Source organism: Colossoma macropomum, unplaced genomic scaffold (genome assembly GCF_904425465.1).
Source record: "Colossoma macropomum unplaced genomic scaffold, Colossoma_macropomum, whole genome shotgun sequence".
Taxonomy (NCBI): Eukaryota; Metazoa; Chordata; class Actinopteri; order Characiformes; family Serrasalmidae; genus Colossoma; species Colossoma macropomum.
In genome coordinates this window covers 186,950-204,516 of record NW_023495252.1, presented here as the reverse complement: position 1 = coordinate 204,516, position 17,567 = coordinate 186,950, and the positions used below count along the sequence as shown (strand labels likewise).

The window sequence follows — 17,567 nt, the reverse complement described above, 5'->3', positions numbered from 1 at the left end:
TGATGAGGTCCATTTTGCAGAAATGTGACCTACTTCTCATAGTAAATAAACTAATAAACTAATATTACACCAACTGTAAGTTTCTCCTGTAGGTTTTTTTTTTACCAAATCATTGCTCCTTTTTAACCCATCCATAACTGTTATGCACCTTTTTCCTTTCATTTGTTCTTCCCCATCTCTCCATTCTTCTAGACTGCTACTACTCTTCCATAAACTGCTTTTACTACAGTTATCCTGTTTGTTTATTTAGTCATGTAGCTGTTTATGTATATATATATATATATATATATATATATATATTAGTAAAACATGTTATGTATGCACACGTATGCTCTTACTAATAATTACACTGTTAGAAATAAAAGGTACTGTGCAGGCACATGTTTTGTTAATCAAGGTACAAACAAAGTAATTGTGGTTTTAAGGTCCAATTGAGTACCCTAAATAAGTTTTACCACCCCAGCAACAAGAGAGGTGCTGTCCCAGTGACAGTTTCATACCTTTTTTTTTCTGAGAATGTAAATGAAGAAAATATCAGGAATTCAGGCGTTATTCATTATAAAATATATGGTGTATTTACAAAGGACATTTAAAGTCAGGCTTTCTTTTGCTTGTGCTGAAAAAACAAATCACTTATCATGTTATTTTTTTTTTTCTGTTGGTGTTATACAAATGACTTCTCAATTGCTTGCAACTTTTTTGCAGCCCCTATTTTAAAGTTGAAACAACCTAGCATGTATGAAAATCTATACATGTATGTAATATCTATATCTATACATGTTTATAAATCATATACGAAATAAGGATGGTCTGACATAAACTCTTACCATTTAAGTTGTCTGTCTAAACAATCTGATACCATACAACAGGAGTTACCACTACACTATAGGTTAGTCCACAAACAACCTCAGTAAACACTGGAATAGAATATATTAGTCAATAAACAACTTAAATACACACTCCTATACACTAGAATAGGAGGTCTTAGCCCATAAACAACCTCTATAAACACTCCTATGCACTTGTCTATAAACAACCTACCGATGCCCAAAGATTTAAAAATGTGACTAAATTGTATCTAATCTGTAATCTCTAATCTGAACAAAGATGGTGGACTACAGAGAAAATGATTCTTGATTTGAATATTTCAGTTTGAGCACTTAATCTCTGAACATCATTGTTTGAGAATTTATCCTTGAACTGTTGTCTTCTCCTTTGTATTTGCCCTACTAAACAAGTTGTTTTGTCTCTAATGCAATTATGTGTGCAAACTAGTGCACAACCTTTACAACTGTTGTCTTTTTCAGATAAAAATACTTGTGCTCATATTGTTATTAAGAATTTTAAGAGTCAACCACTGCTACTTAGAAAAGTAATGGTAAATAATTGTAGTAAATATCTACACACCGGTGTGTGTTGCAACTTTAAATAATGGGCTTTGAAATTATTTAGATAGTCTGATCGAATAGTTTAAAACACCTTAGCAGGTGTTTTTAAATAGTAAGTTTATCTTTAAACATTTAGTTTGTAAATGACTGAACAGGGCCAGCTTTCATGCATTTTGCCTCAGGTGAGACATGATATTTTTCACACATTTCCCCTTAAAATTACCTCTCCATTAACCTGAGCACGCATAAGTTTCCTACCACCACTGCTGCTCCAGCATTCATTGATTAAAAACACTCTGGACAGGCAATGGCAGTCATCTCTGAAGGAGACTATGGTAACTAGCAAGTTATTGATGGTCCTTGTGTGTTTTACATCAGTGGGGCTGGACTTGTATCTATAACAACAGGAAACATCTGTGGACCAACTTACACGACACAGTGCACTCATGTGTGCTGTCAAAGAAATATCTTCATTTAACAGACCAAATGCATGAGAACTGGAAAAACAAAAAAAATAAATGTTTAATAATGTTTAACTTGATCAATACACTATTCGTGATTAATGACAAGACCATTTTGAATAAAATGATTGTAAAATCAAGAGCAACATTCCTGACTACATGTAGCAACATATCTCAGCATTTGGCTGTGTAGCTGTTAGCTTTGAAATCCATGCTTATTAAATGCAACAAAATGAAGAATTTGAGAATGCAGAATAGGTAGATGTTGCTAGAATCTTTTTATTTGGTTTATATTTTATTCTGCCCACATTAGAGTTGGCTGCCCACATTTCAGTAAAAACAAATAAAAAAAAAAAATCACTCATCATCGTCACTTAATGTGACAGAACAATCTTGTGAGTAGTTGAGCAAAACTCAAATTATATATTTATATATTATGTTTTATTTTATAAGTTTATGTACATTAATGTGAAACAGTAAGTACAGCCCACCATAAAATGTTTCAGGTTTTTTGACATGTGGGCATGTCAATATTTGCTCATTAGCTAAACAGTATGTATAGATAAATGTTTCAGAATAGAACAAAAAACAAAGGACACTTGAGTTTGCAATAATTTATTTAAAAATAAATTAACTAAGATGTCTTTTTTCTGTTGATAAAGTAAGTACTCCCCTGGAATATTGTCCCTTTTGGCAGGAAAAACTTTATGTATGTGTTTCCTGTAGCTGTCTGCCAGATTCTGGCATCTACTGGGAGAAATTTGTGCCCAGTCCTTCCTGCAAAATTATTTTCAATTTTGCAGTGCTTGAGGGGCTTCTTGCATGTACAACCCATTTCCAATCCCACCACAGCATTTTGGTGAGATTCACATCTGGGCTGGGCCATTCCACAACCTTCCACTTTTCCTTTTGAGCCATAACTTAATGGATTTATTTATATGTTTGGGATCTTTATCTTGTTGGAAGGTTCACGTATTTTGCTTTGTCTTTTTGGCAGAGGGCCTCACATTCTCTTCAAGCTCAGAAGAATTTTCCAGTTATTTCTTCACATGTAGTGTCCAGCTGTGACCTATATAATGTATTGTCTTTGTGAGTTTAGCTCACAAAAATGGCTAAAGACCAGGATCGCTTTGACTGATTGTAGTAAAATTCAAATTTTTAGTTATTCTGACTTAAGAGACTAAAACATCAGACTAGAAGAGATTGTTCAATTGTGACCAAGCATGAAACATATTCAGAAGTACAAACTGAGAAAGTATGCCATATTAATTCAACCAAATAATTCCCAACAATAACAATACAAAATAAATAACTGAAAATTGTGAACTAGTTGGTGCTTGACTCTTTCTTGCCACTACATTTATATTGTCTCAAAACTGAGTGAGACAAATAATGAGCCCAGTGGCTCATTATTAAATCATCTGCCTTGCAAACAGAGCGTACTGGGTTCAAAACCCAGCTGAGCCATTTGTTGCAAAAGTTGAGCATGTATGTAAGAAAGATGGTGCTTATGTCCCAGCATCTTTGTAAGGAACTGAAAATCAATAATTTTTCAAAAAATATATTGACATTTCAAACAATCTGGCCAGCATTAGCCAAATCAAATCAAATTACGTTTATTGTCACATCACATTTATACTTTTATACATTTAATACGTAGCCTACTGCCATTTACATATCAGGTACATGTCCTTTTATTTGATTATATGATTTGTACACTTGGCTGAAGTTTAATTTTGTGTATAATATGAATATTCATAATTGTAATTCATATTTTGTAGTTTGTAGTCAAGAGACATAGCTTGTTTGAAGCCAAATTATCATTAGCTATACTGAGAATTTACATTACTCATCTATTTGACTGGAAAGAAGACAGCTCTCATATGACACCCAACTTCTGAATGTAGCTTATGAAATATGAAAGTTATGAAGTAAAGAATATGACAAAGTGCATTTTGGAACCACCGGTGGTTCCACAGAGGTTAAACTTTTGTTAGTCACATTTGTTCAGATGTGCTTTGTAAAGGTTTGATGTTAATTGAACTTTTATTTAGCAGTATTTGAGATGGAATTTCCATCTATGCTCACACTACACAAACAGCTCTAACTTAATAAACACAGACTTATAGCAGACATTCAAGCAGAATATTTATATACTTTGTACGTTGCAGTTTTACAGTTACCTTCATTCTTCTGTGTGCTGTGCGTGGGTGTTCTCCACTGTTTATCAGTACTATCCACCTAGGCTTTCTTTTGAGCCTTATGCTTGTGATGTCAACCTGCAAAGATGTATAACATCATCCTAAATACCACTGCCAATATACTAATAATTAATAACTTAAATACCTGATTGGTTCATTATTTGTTATGAAGTAGAGGCTCAGTCATTTTGTATGTATGTTTTCCTTCACATAAGCAAAAGAAAGGTTGTATATTCACAAGTAAATCAACAACATCTGAATTCCTGATTTGTTCATGACTATTTAATTATGCTGTAATAGTTTATAAGTGTTATACAAAGTAATGTTAATATATAAATGAACCTAAGTAGTTCCTGAGTTAATTAAGAATGAAAAGCTAATATGTGTCTCACAAGCTACAAAGACAAAGGAAGAAACATGAAGTTTCCAAAGGTTGAAATTGAAATTCCTGTTTTGTTTGATTGTTGATTTTGATTACAAATTGTACATGGCTAGTTTTAAACTTAATACAAAATGCCTTTTTTGAGGAGCATCTGAATATTGGAGGCTGTAGCCAGTTGTACCAGCTGAACATAAATTGATTCCTAGCCTAGTTTGAATGCAAATTGCCCATATGTTTGAGTTTACGAGCTGCTAACATTTAAACAGTTGGATGAGGTAACATAGTTTCAGTGTAGCCTTATGTTATAACTCTAAAACTGACACCTACCCAAAAGTTCACCATAAAAATTCACATGGCTATTTGATTTGAGAAGGAAAAACAATGGCAACAGCAAATTAATTATCACCTGCTTCACAGTTGTCTGCTACTAATTTGTCTTTAAAACAATCCCAATTTCAATACCTCTACACCAGGATCCCCAAGCAGCACAACAGAATGAGCATCACATAAAAATAAAAGAGGTTGTGAATAACCTATCAGTAAGCACTAATCATTTGGATTTCTTAATTTGTTCAGTGCTTAAACTGAGAAATGAGTATGGGTGGTCTACTAACTATTTGAAAGTCTTAATTTGTGTAGTCTTTTTCCGATCCACTGTCTATATCTTACACCAACAGGCTTATTGTTGTTACCATGTGCAGCAAACCGCTTACTGCTGGTCAGTAGCACAGATTTAGGTTAAACAGAAGATAAACTGTATGGCCAAAAGTATGTGGACAGTCCTCCTAATTAAGTTAAGGTGTTTCAGCCATACTCATTCCAAACAGGTGTGTAAAATCAAGCACATAGCCAGCTAATCTCCATAGACAAACACTGGCAGAAGGATGGGTCATACTGAAGAGCTCCGTGACTTTAAACGTGACACTGGTTATGAACTGAACACCTTTGGGATGAATTTTAAAGTGCGAACCATGCCTTCTTGTCCAACATCAGTGCCTGTCCTCGTAAATGCTGTTTAACTGAATGTCATATCGTGTATCTGTATTGTTAAAAGACCTATATTATTAAACAAGTTAATGAGTGTGAGGCTTTATCTTCTCACCAGTTGTATGCTATATAAAATCTAGAGTAAAAGGAATTATGAGATTGTTCTTTCTTTTCTTTGCTTTCTCCATCATCATCATCTGTATAGATATCTGCAGTTCACTCTGAGATTGGGCAGCCGTAGTACTCTCAGTTCCTGTCCTGCTCCAGATCAGCCTGGAGAGGGCTTACTGCTCCATTACTCCTCAGACAATGGCATCACCTGGACCTTGCTGCAGCATTACCCTTACCAGGGCTTCCATGAGCCCAGGTATGCCACATCAAACACAAACCAAAGCGAATGTTTCTGTTACAATTTTGTTTTTACAGTCGGGTTTTCAGTTTTCACATTTTAGTTTAGCCTCCAAATTTGGCAAGTCTGTCAAATAAACTGAACATTTCTGTATAATGTCAATGTGCTATCTGTGTTCTTTCAAATGTATCTTATAGTACTTTAACACTCAAAATCATTACTTGCTTATCTTTATAGGTAATGTTTGAGGTTTACATCATTTAAAAGTGCAGCCCTTGAGCGGTATTTTACTGGCTTTTTGACATTTGCCCCAGTAGTCCTGTTACTCAAGATATAGTGTCCCCAGCATGAATGGTATAAAATACTCTCCCTTGACAGTTTGCACTGGCGAAAACAGAAAACACAGCTGTAAAAACAAAATTATGACAAACATTTTGCTTTGCCAGCTATGCTGCAATGCTTTTGCAGAGTATCAGCCACACAAATTGTTTCATATTTGTTGTGATTAGATTAGTCAAGAAAAGCATCTGTTTAATAACTGGCTTTCAGTAGTGGATCAGGCATTTTTAAATGGGGCATTGTTAAAGGCCAGTGCCAGTTGCCTTTTAAATGTTAATATTGTTTGCTCGCTTTTATCTAGTTGTTGTTAGTAAGCCACACAGTAACAATAAAAAGTAAAAATGCATAGTTATCCTACCAAAGCCCAAATATAGCACAGTACATTTTAATCTTGAATTAAACTGTGGACAAGAACTACTATGTAACTTTACAGCTAAATGTATTTTGACTGTTATGTCAGATGTGGGCTATTGCCATTCATTTTTATTGCTGCAAAATTTGAATGATAGGCAACCAGATTTGGGCCTTGCATACACCTAAGTAAATGGGTTGTTGAGCCCCGTTCAGTAATACTGCTGCTTCTTGATAGGCCCACGTAGTGAGGGGCTGCTTTTTCAGCCCTCTTCATACATCACAAAGGTGGGAGCTCACCTCAAATCAGTAACATTGGTTTTATGACCTGTAAGAAAACAAACTGTGATTTAAGGTAAGAAAATTAATTGTGATTTAAAAGCAAAGCCATGACGTGGTGGCTCTGGCAGTGCAGAGGCACTAGACAATTGCTGGATGCGCTGATATCTGGTGCCTACCTTCATTCATTCTTAACTTCTTCTCATTTAATTATGATTAAAATGCACACATATACACACATAAAAAAGATATGTGTGATAGGGGCTTTTTGGTGTAAAGTTTTCCCATAGTAAAATACAGTCTGTTTTCTTGCATTTTGTGTGTTTGCCCTTTGCTCTTTGTTTTGTTTTTTTTAGCATCCATTCTATCCTCTATCCTGCTCTGTAAGTGAATTTTTTTAAGATGAACCACCAAGTAACTCATACTCTCTCTTTCTGTTAGGATTGTGTCAGTAGAGCTCCCCCCAGGTGCACGGAAGTTTGGAGTCCAGTTCCGCTGGTGGCAGCCATACCACTCAGGTCGTGGGCAGGATGTGTGGGCACTGGACGAAATCAGCATGACCTCTGTGCTCTTTAACACCATTAGCTTAGACTTCAGCAATGTGCTGGATGTCACTCAGAGTTTGGGCTTTTACCTGGGGCATGTGCAGCCCTACTGCCAGCATGACTGGACACTCAGGTATCAACCTAACTTGTGATGTTTTGGAGCCAGTGAGAAAGGGTTTAGCTTCAGTACAAGGGAAATGCACAAGGACTGATCAGGATTTGCCCTAGTGGGCTGTCATAATTTTGCATATACTTTTAATGGGTGATGAGGACACATCATCCAATCTGGAAATTTAGTTAACAGTCAGTAATTACATTATGGCTGTATTTACACTGAAGTGATTTACTTAAACAGAAACAGATTTATTTTATTAATACAAGATTAGGCATGGAAATCTAGCTTCAGTCTACTTTACATGCCCAAGTGCCTTGAATTGGTGTGTTTTCTTTTGTTCTTATATTTGTTGTTTAATAAGTTGCAAGCTTGTTGCTATATTCTGTAATATTGTTTTTTTTAAGTAATAAAGTTAAACATACTTTTGTGCTCATACTTGCTCAGTTTCTGTGGAGAGCCCAACCCTGGATCTAGTATCCGCTATGTGGAGACTCAATCCATGCAAATTGGGGCTTCCTACACGCTGCAATTTTCACTGGTAATGGGCTGTGGTCGTGAGCCCTCCCCTCACATTGACACACAAGTTCGCCTGGAGTTCTCTACTAATCATGGCCTGACCTGGCACCTGGTCAAAGAGGTGAGAGTTCTAGGTTTTTTCTCAAAACTGTGAGTACATAAAATATTAATGCACAAACATTTGTTCCTAATATTTTTAGATCTTTTTGTTGTTGATGTTGCACCAAACTCATTTGTAATTTCATGTAAGTCTTTAAAATAAGCCTGATTTTTTTTTTTTGTCTTTTGATTTTCCATGATAGAGAAGCATGTATCATTTGACCCATTTGGGATTTGTTAATTAGAGTTATGATGATTGTGAATATGTGAGAAGCTGCCCACCCAAACTTTCGAATGGAACAGTAATATAGACAATAGCCCTCATAAGAACAATATCTATTTACTACCACATTTACATTTACTGCTAAACAAAATAATATTTATAAATCAGTTTAGCATAAATAGAATTTTGTCTTTATAGCACAAAATTAAAAATCTTGTAAAGGGCTGTTTTACAGGATGTATACTTCAAATGTCAAGGTATTTGTTGTCTTTAATTATTTTTTTAAGATGTGATAGTAGTATTTTAGTAAAATAGTAAATAATCTAATTACAGCCTTATTTCCAAAAAAGTTGGGTCGCTGTGCAAGTTGTGTAATGTTAAAAAACAAACAAACAAAAAAAAACAACAAGAACAACAAAACACCTGGTGGAACATCTAACAACTAATTATGTTAATCAGCAACAGGTCAGTAATATGATTGGGTATAAAAAGAGCAGCCCAGAAAGACTGAGTCTTTCAGAATTAAAGAATTAAAAATGTTTCTCAATGTAAAATAGCGAAGAAGTCGGGGATTTTATTTATGGTACATTAAAAGATCCTTAAAATCCTTTTTGGAAATCATGGATGCTGCATGGTCTAGGCTAAAGAGGAGAGGGACCATCCAGTTTGTTATCAGCACACAGTTCGAAAGTCAGCATTCATGATTGTATGGGATGCATTAGTGCACATGGCATGGGTGACTTGCATCTGTGAAGGCACCATTAATGCTAAACTTTATATACAGGTTTTGGAGCAACATATGCTGCCATCCAGATGATGTTTTTTAGGGACGGCCTTGCTTATTTCAGCAAGACAATGCCAAACCACATTCTACACTTATTACAATAGCATGGCTTTGTAGTAAGAGAGTCTGAGTGCTAAATGGACTGTCTGCCATTTAGACCTGTCAGCCACTGAAATTGTTTGGAGCATTATGAAACGAAAAGTACAACAAAGGAGACCCTGAAATTCTATATCAAGCAAAAATGGGAAAACATTTTACTTTCAACACAACAGCAATTGATTTCCTCAGTTCCCAAACACTTAGAGTGTTGTTAAAGGGAGAAGCAATGAAACACAGTGGTAAACATGCCCCTGTCTCAACCTTTCTGAAATGTGTTGCTGGCATCAAATTCAAAATGGGCATATATTAAAAAAAAAACAACTATTTCTCATTTTTACATTTGATTTTGCCTTTGTACCATTTTTAATTAAATATATGGTTTCAATGACTTACACATCATTGCATTCCATTTTTAAGTATATTTTGCACAGCATTACAACTGTTTTGGAAACAGGGTTGTATTAACCTAACCTAACCTAAAATTGTCATAATTATTCAACTTCATTATAATCAGCCATGACAAAAAAGACAAATCACAGTAAATTAGAAACTTTGGAAAAATATCTATTTTGCTTATAAGTTAAATATTTCTTAATGACGTTATGTGAATTAATTTAATAATAATAACTTTCAATATTTCATTGAAGTGCAGCTGTCTGAAAAGCACAAATGATCTGTGCACATAAAGCAACAAATTAGGTATGTATTTAATATGGCTATCTGCAAAACTTGCATAACAAAGTTGTCTCCAGCATGATGGGTAAATATATTGACAGTAGTGTAAAATATTTAAGTGAGTGTACTTAAGTATTATTTTGAAAGATTTGTACTTCCCTCATGTATTATGCTTACTCCAGTACACTTCCAAGTAGAAAAAAAGTATTCCTTACATTTTCATGTAGATTTTCACTTATAAAAATCTTTATTTTTCTTTTAATTTTTTTTTCTTGCCAATCAGACAAGTTCCAAATTTTAAATGTATTTCTACCATTAAAAAATTAAATCAATTTCATGACTGTAGAAGCTGAAACTGCCCATAGCTTTGCTAATTTGTCTTTGTGCAATGACTAGTACCACCCATTAGTTGCCACACCACACACAGCAACAGTAATAATAACAACATAAAGCAGTAACATTCAACATTTCATTGATATATACAGTTGCAGTGTAAATGATCAGTGCATGTAAAACAGCAAATTAGATGTGGATTTAACTGTGCCTTGCAGCAAAACTCGCGAATGCAAAACTTCGCATAACATTGCAAAATTCACGAATGTCCAGCAAGATGGCTAAATATTTTGACAGAGGAGAAAACTCTTAAAATTACAATAGATATAGCAAGTACGGGATGCTTCTTGCCGCAGAGGTCTAACTTTACATTTTGACATCAGAAGAGAAAAAAACTTTTTTTTCCTCTCAAAACTAAATTACTTTCTCCACAATAATCATGTATATATATATTAAAATAAATACTTTTTTGTACAATGTCATATAGATGCATACATCAGTATTATCCAGTGTCAAAAATTAGATCAGCTGACCTCAAAAAATGTTTTACCTTATCTTGTTTTTCAGCATATGTTCTTATGTTCTTCAGCATGCTACTTTATTCATTGCTTTGCATTGCTGCATGTGAGCTTTGGTCAGTTATTCACCCACTTCCCAGTCACCCTACAAAGCAATCAATTGACTTTATAAACATAATAAGACAATGAATATTGATTATTTGTTTACAGCAGAAGTAAATAGTGAGTGTTAGAAAATAGTAGTCATAGGGTAATTCAAACCTGGGATGGTGCATGTGTGCGCCCTTGAAATAATTCAGTGTACAAGGCTTACGAGTATTGTCTACAGAATCTTTATTCTTTTTTTAATTTTGGGATGTAAAAGTAACTAATAATAAGGGTATGACATTTTTGATGCGGTATATCCCCATGTAAACTGTGCCAATTTAGAACTAGTTAACAAGAGAATAAGTGGTGACTCCTCTGTATTATCCACAGGCCTGCCTTCCAGGTATGCCTAGCTGCTCTGAGTTCACTGCCCCCAGTGTCTACCATCCTTCTGAGTTCATGGCTTGGAGAAGGATCACCCTTCCCCTGCCTCAGAAAACATGGTGAGTACTTAATGTTTTTTCAAAAAATGTAGAAGTGACTGATACAATGATTTCCCTTGTGGAGCATTTCTTGTACAAATTCAGTTTTTTAGCATCAGAAACAGTGACTGCACTGTGTCAAAGTATATGGTCACATGGAACTGTGTGCATGTAATATTTATACAGTGCACTCATGTTTGTGTAAACGTGAGAGTTAGAACAGCCACATTCGTATAGATAAACATATCCATTTGTGTGGTTCAATAAAAATGTCCTAGTCTATTCTGCAATATGACAAGAGGTTGTATTAATATTATAGATTCCTCCTCCCACCATTCTGTTTAAGGTCATGTGATCACATCTTGGGTCATTGGATTGGGAAACTAACCTTTCTAGTCACCCCATAAAGAGGGTGGCTTGTTCTCTGCTTCTGCTTTTATTGGGTCATTTTGAAATATGTGAAAGACATTCATTCATAATTTCTGTGATGCAAAATACCCCAAAAACTAAAAAATGATAGTGACCACACACTGGATTTAAAAAATAAAAGAGTATAATATTTACTAAGGAAATGTTTTTCAGGATTACAGGAACACAAAAAAGTAAACAAAACTAAACAAAACTAAAAAATAGATAAAAAAAGAGAAAAAATATAGTTACAACCGGCAATCTGTGGGGTCCAAGCACTAAGAAGACAGCGAGGATTTATGTGGTGGCCTCTGGTTGTAGAGGGCAGCAGATGTTTAGATTTTTTAAGAAAGATCTCCTTTTCTTATGATTAAGACCACTAGGTGATACATCTGCTACAATCTACACAACTCAGTTTAACATCTATGACAGGGATTTGAACCCATGATCTTAGAGTTCAAAAGGTGAGCCACAAGACAGCTGTCACTCAGCTGCAATTTTTGAAGCAATTTATTGAAAGGAAGCAACAAGGAACCATTTACCATTTTAAGACAAAGTAGCAGCATAAACAAATTTCATGTCACTGGTCATAGAAGGCAGCAAATGGATTTTTAAGAAAAAAATGACAATTCTCATTAAGATGCATAATTTGAAAAAACTATCATGTTTTTATTTTAATCTTAGACAGGAATAATTACATTTTAGATTTCTGGCAGTAAATTGAACATTGTAAGAGCTAACTTAAGCAGAATCAAGCCAAACATTATACATTTCCTTAGCTCATTATTATCAATGTACATCGATTTTGGTCACAATCAGAGCATAACTGACAGGTTTGTGGTGCCTTGTTTCAGAATAGGCCAGACCAAACTGATTGATCCATAACTTGCAATAACATTGTGCTTAAAAGGCAAGATTTTTTTAATAATTATTGATCTTGAGACTTCCACGGAGACCAAGTTTGAAACAATGCAAAAACATTTCAGCAAGCAGAATGAAAACATCAGTTTTCAAACTCTGATGATTTACAGAACAACAATAGAGTTTTTTAAAAGACTTATATTTGCAAAACTGCCTGGCTTGGTGGAATACATAAAATTCAGAAACTTCCTTTGCTTCAAGATAGATTTCGCAAAGCCTATGACCATAAGTGTGTTTGAAGTCATAATTTGCATTTAATGCTGATGCTCCCTCTGCTGGCCAAAAAAGATGTTACTGTCACTGATTATGTGGCCAACCTGGGTTTAAGTCATATTTTCACATTTCCTGTGCAATTTTGGAAAATACATATAATCGCAATGTTTTAGATGTTAATTAAATGTGTAGTTTGTAACCTTAAAACTATAGAATCTGTGGCACCCTAAGTCAGAAAAGGCCAGGCCAAACAGATTCATTGATGTCTTGCGGCCGTTCTTTGCAAAAAGGTTTTTTTTGATAATTATTTACCTGTGACTCCACAGATTGTTTTAAGACCAATATTGAAACAATTGTCTTAATGTAATTACATAATAATAATAATTAAATAATGAAATGTCATTCTCAGTGTAAGCAATGATATGAATTGATTTATTTTGATCTATGATAAATTTTATAGGACTTATTCTTGTTTATGCTCTATAGTGCCACCTCATGGCCAATTGAGATCAAACTTTATAGACCATAAGAGATTGCCTTTGTGGACACATGATATAATTTTTGTGATGATTGGCCAATGCTATGTGACCATATTTGTCCAATAATTGATTTATCCTTAATAGATCACATATTTATCAGGCCACGGATGCAGCATGCAAAGTTTCAGCTCAATTGGCCAAGCAATTGCTGAGAAACAGATTTTTGGTTGTTATAGCGCCCCCTATCAAGTAATCGGTAACAAACTTGTTGGGCTTCCACAGAATCATGTGGGGTACAGGACTGATAAGTTTGATGAGAATTGGCCAAAGCAGTCTCAATCTGTAGCCATTTATGTGAATTAAATTTTTAATAATTCTTGACCTCCAGACTCCCCTGAACATTTTGAGACCAATATTGTGTGGATATCTTGAAAAACCTCAGACTAGTAAAAAAAAAAAAATTAGATGTCACATATTTTGCCAATTATGATGGAAAATATGGGGGTGGAGCTAAATACATGCAGTGGAGTGTTCAGTAGAATAAAGCAAGGATTATGTAGAGACAAGAATTTTGACTGTAGGCCCACGATTCAGGAGATATGGGCCATATCACCACAATCAGGCCAATAAGGGTGATTTCACTTGCCTGGATAGTGAGGGGGATTCTACACCTACCCAAGTTTGGTCTTTGGATGACTTACAGTGTCTTCTCCACAATCGGTTTTAGGGTAGAAGAAGAAGAAAAAAAAATCCTAGCAATAGCAATAGGGTTCCATGCACGTAAAGGTGCTTGAACCCCTAATAATCTTAACAGGTCTACACATTCACACAAACACAAATAATCTCACAGACACAAACATAAATCAGCAGGCTACAACTCTAAAAGGAGAGAGAGAGAGAGAGAGAGTAAATGAGTGAGTGTGGTGGGAGTGAGAGCACCCATGGGTGTCTTTCAACACAAACTTGGTTAAAGCAGTTATAGTTTTTTGTGCATTTTATGCAAAATAGACAGTTTACATGTACAATTGCTGATTCATCATTACAAATCAAAATTATTATAATGCAGATTTGAATTGATTCAGAAACATAACTAAACATGGTGTCACTGGAGAGATTCAGTCAACAAAGATAGTGTGTCTCATTCACGTCTTAATGACATCAGCAAGCATAGTTCTCAGTCCAGCCCAAGGCCTTGAAGGTTACCAAATGGTCCCCTTTTGCCCAGTAATACGATGATGGAAAGACTCAGTTCCAATTCCTGTTGAATATGTCGTCACCATGTCTGGTAGGATAGATTGGAGAAGGACATAAACAAGTCTTTATCTCATGTCACAGCGTCCTTCCATTTTTCTGAGATATTCAACAGAAAATGGCATAGAAGCCCCAACAATTAGATATGATATTAAATACTGGAAAAAATATATATATGCCCACCTTTGCTTTTATTACAGCTTCCATTCTTTTTAGGAATTGCTTTCAGTTTTTCAAAGAAATCTGTAGGAACGTTTTTCCACATCTCCAAACTTTGGTCTTAGAAGTTGGTTGCATTTTTTGCTTCTCACTCGTCAAGTCAAAGTTTATTTTTGTAGCGCTTTTTACAACAGGTGTTGTCCCAAACCAGCTTTACAGAAAAATCCAGGGCCAAGCCCCCATGAGCAAGCCAATGGCGACAGTGGCAAAGGAAAACTCCCTAAGAGCTAGAGGAAGAAACCTTAAGAGAAACCAAGACTCGAAAGGGGAACCCATCCTACTCTGGTTGACACCGGATAGCAAACAATGTTGGTATAAAATATTAAAACACAGAAATGGGGAAAAACAGGTAAAATAATGGTTATAATTAAATAGTTGCATGCAGGTGAGGTTTACACAGCGTTGTACAGTGGGAAGCTCAATAGTGTTCAAACTGGTCCAGAAGGCTGGCGAGCAGTGGGTACCCGATCAAGGCAGATGAGCAAGATGAGCAGTTGTTCAACCTGGCAAAGAAAAAGAAAACACACAGAGAGTGAGTTCTGTGAAGAATGACTGATTACAGCTTACAGTGTAAACAGAGTGCAGCAGAGTTTCCGGCAGTTCTAGTTCTTACAGCTTAACTAAGAGGGAGATCCAGAAAGGTAACAGAGACCGTCAGCAAACTTGAGCGAATGTATGAGAGCATTGGGCGACAGCACCAACACTCCCAGTTTACCATAATACTCTATGTCCATGAACCCCTAGATCTGCACCCTTTATCTAACAGGAAAAACTAATTACCAATCATTTGACTAAACAAGTAGGTTTTAGCCTAGACTTAAAGACTGAGGCTGTGTCGAGCCCCGAGCACTGACTGGAAGATTATTCGAAAGCTGGGGGGCTTTGTCTGAGAAGGCTCTACCCCCTGATGTAACTTTATTAATTTTAGGTACTAATAGTAAGCCAGCACCTTGTGATCTAAGTAGGCGTGATTTGTTCATAAGAAGAAAAAAGATCTCAGTACATGAGTGAACTTTAAATGTCAGTAAAAGAATTTTGTAATCGATGCGAAATTTAACTGGCAACCAGTGTAGGCTTGATCCAGTGATCCAGTGGATCACTAGTCCATTGTTTTGAGAATGCTGGCAGTTTCTTTGTTTGATTTGCAAATATTATTCTTTTTTGGTCTGTATCCTTTTTCTCAGTAATGGCAACTAATGGCTATTTTTCTATTGTTTTCCCTGAACTTATCTGTCTAAGCCAAACGTGTTTTCTAACCTATCAATTAAAATACCACCGTTGATTGCATTGAAGCCTGCACTCAAGTACCAGAACAGAGATATTTCTGCAATCTGAGGCAACAAGTAAATCACTGACCACTTGGCCAGCACTAACTCTGGTGATATGTATCTGTTGCTGTGTTTCCCAAAAGCCAGGCAGAAATATTATATGCTTGTTATTCTTATCCTTAATAAAGAAAGAGTAACAATGTTCTCAAAAACCTTAGATAGGAAAGGAGTGTAATAAATTGAGTATTGTAAAACTTACGCAGAGTTAGGGAAAATAAAATGGCAGCAGTCACTTTTTTGTTTTTTTAGAAAAAAAAAAACATATTTAAAAGATGCTCCTGTGAGGGTAAAGAAGCCCCCTGGTGAGTTTTACATTAGTTTGTCATCTAACCTTTACAGGATTTATCATTTATATGTCACATAATTTCTAGTCTTTGCATTTTCTTTGCAAAAAACTGTAATCAAAGTACAGGACTAAAAATATAATATTTTAAAATGAAATTGAGGCCTCTATCATTGTATATCTAAATGATTCCACTTAATTGTAATATGACAGTGATTAAAATTTACAGTAAAATATAAACACAATTCTCTAGTTATTGTTATTATTTTACATTTGTGTGTTATTATTATTGTTAGTAGTAGTAGTAGTAATAGTAGACCGTTGACAGAGTTAACTGTGGTTGCATTTGCAGTTCTGTGAGACTGAAACTTGGTCAGAAACTCTGTTGAACATGCTGAGGGAGGGCAAAGGTTTGTTCTGAGGAGTTCGTTTGATGAAGGAAGTTAAGAGGAGATGGTAATGCACCTCTATTTAGGCTGCCTTTAAGTCTTGTAAGAAATATTGTAATTATGAGATGAGCACACATGAACACCACTTTAATCCCATAATTACTAATAGAAAATTCTGAGCCCGCCTTTCTAAGTTGGGATGTCAATAAATAAAAATGGGATGTCAATAAACAAAACTTATGGTGGTTACTGATACTTGTGTTGTAAACTGGTTTTTTTTCAGTTATTCAGCAGCCACCTTGCAGGCTACAATCTATTTTTTAAATTGCTTTCTGTCATTTACACATGGAAAAACAGGATACAGGCATGTTCTATGTGAATCATGGCTTCTAACACAATAAAAACTATAGTATTGTAGTAACACAACATAAATCATCTCTTTGACAGTAGAAAAACAAGTAAATAAAAAAAGGACATTTTTCCAGGGTGTCCATAAGGTTTGAGGACACATTCAAAGTTATTGTCCCTGTGGAGAATCTATGAGTGAGTGAGTCAGTCAAAAGCAGAATTCCCCCCATTTATCAGGTTTTTGATTTCCTAAGTCCATCGTTTAAGTGTAAGCAAAGTCATTCAGAGCATTTTCATGTGAAGTGGTGTATTTTACAGAAACTCCGGTCCCTGTACAGTGCAGGTGGTATGGAACCAAGGGTTGCAAAATAGCCTGTTTATTTGCTGTCTAGAATAAACAGTGAACCTACATGTGTCTTTAGCTTTATATGTTCATGGTATAATAGCGACATATTTGAAGGTTTCTTTGGATATTATTTTGCCTTATAACACCCTACATACCTCTCTGCCATTAA

The 17,567-nt window shown here is 35.3% G+C and overlaps 1 protein-coding gene across 2 annotated transcripts in view; it reads left to right on the top strand.

Moving 5' to 3' along the window:
* The window catches only part of reln (reelin), a 292,302-nt gene that overhangs the window by 170,969 nt on the left and 103,766 nt on the right, over positions 1-17,567 (top strand). For both annotated transcript variants that reach the window (XM_036561448.1, XM_036561447.1), the window contains exons 19-22: positions 5,625-5,786; positions 7,179-7,415; positions 7,842-8,034; positions 11,122-11,234. In XM_036561448.1, the coding sequence (XP_036417341.1) occupies positions 5,625-5,786; positions 7,179-7,415; positions 7,842-8,034; positions 11,122-11,234 (705 nt within the window). The remainder of the gene's footprint in view (positions 1-5,624; positions 5,787-7,178; positions 7,416-7,841; positions 8,035-11,121; positions 11,235-17,567) is intronic.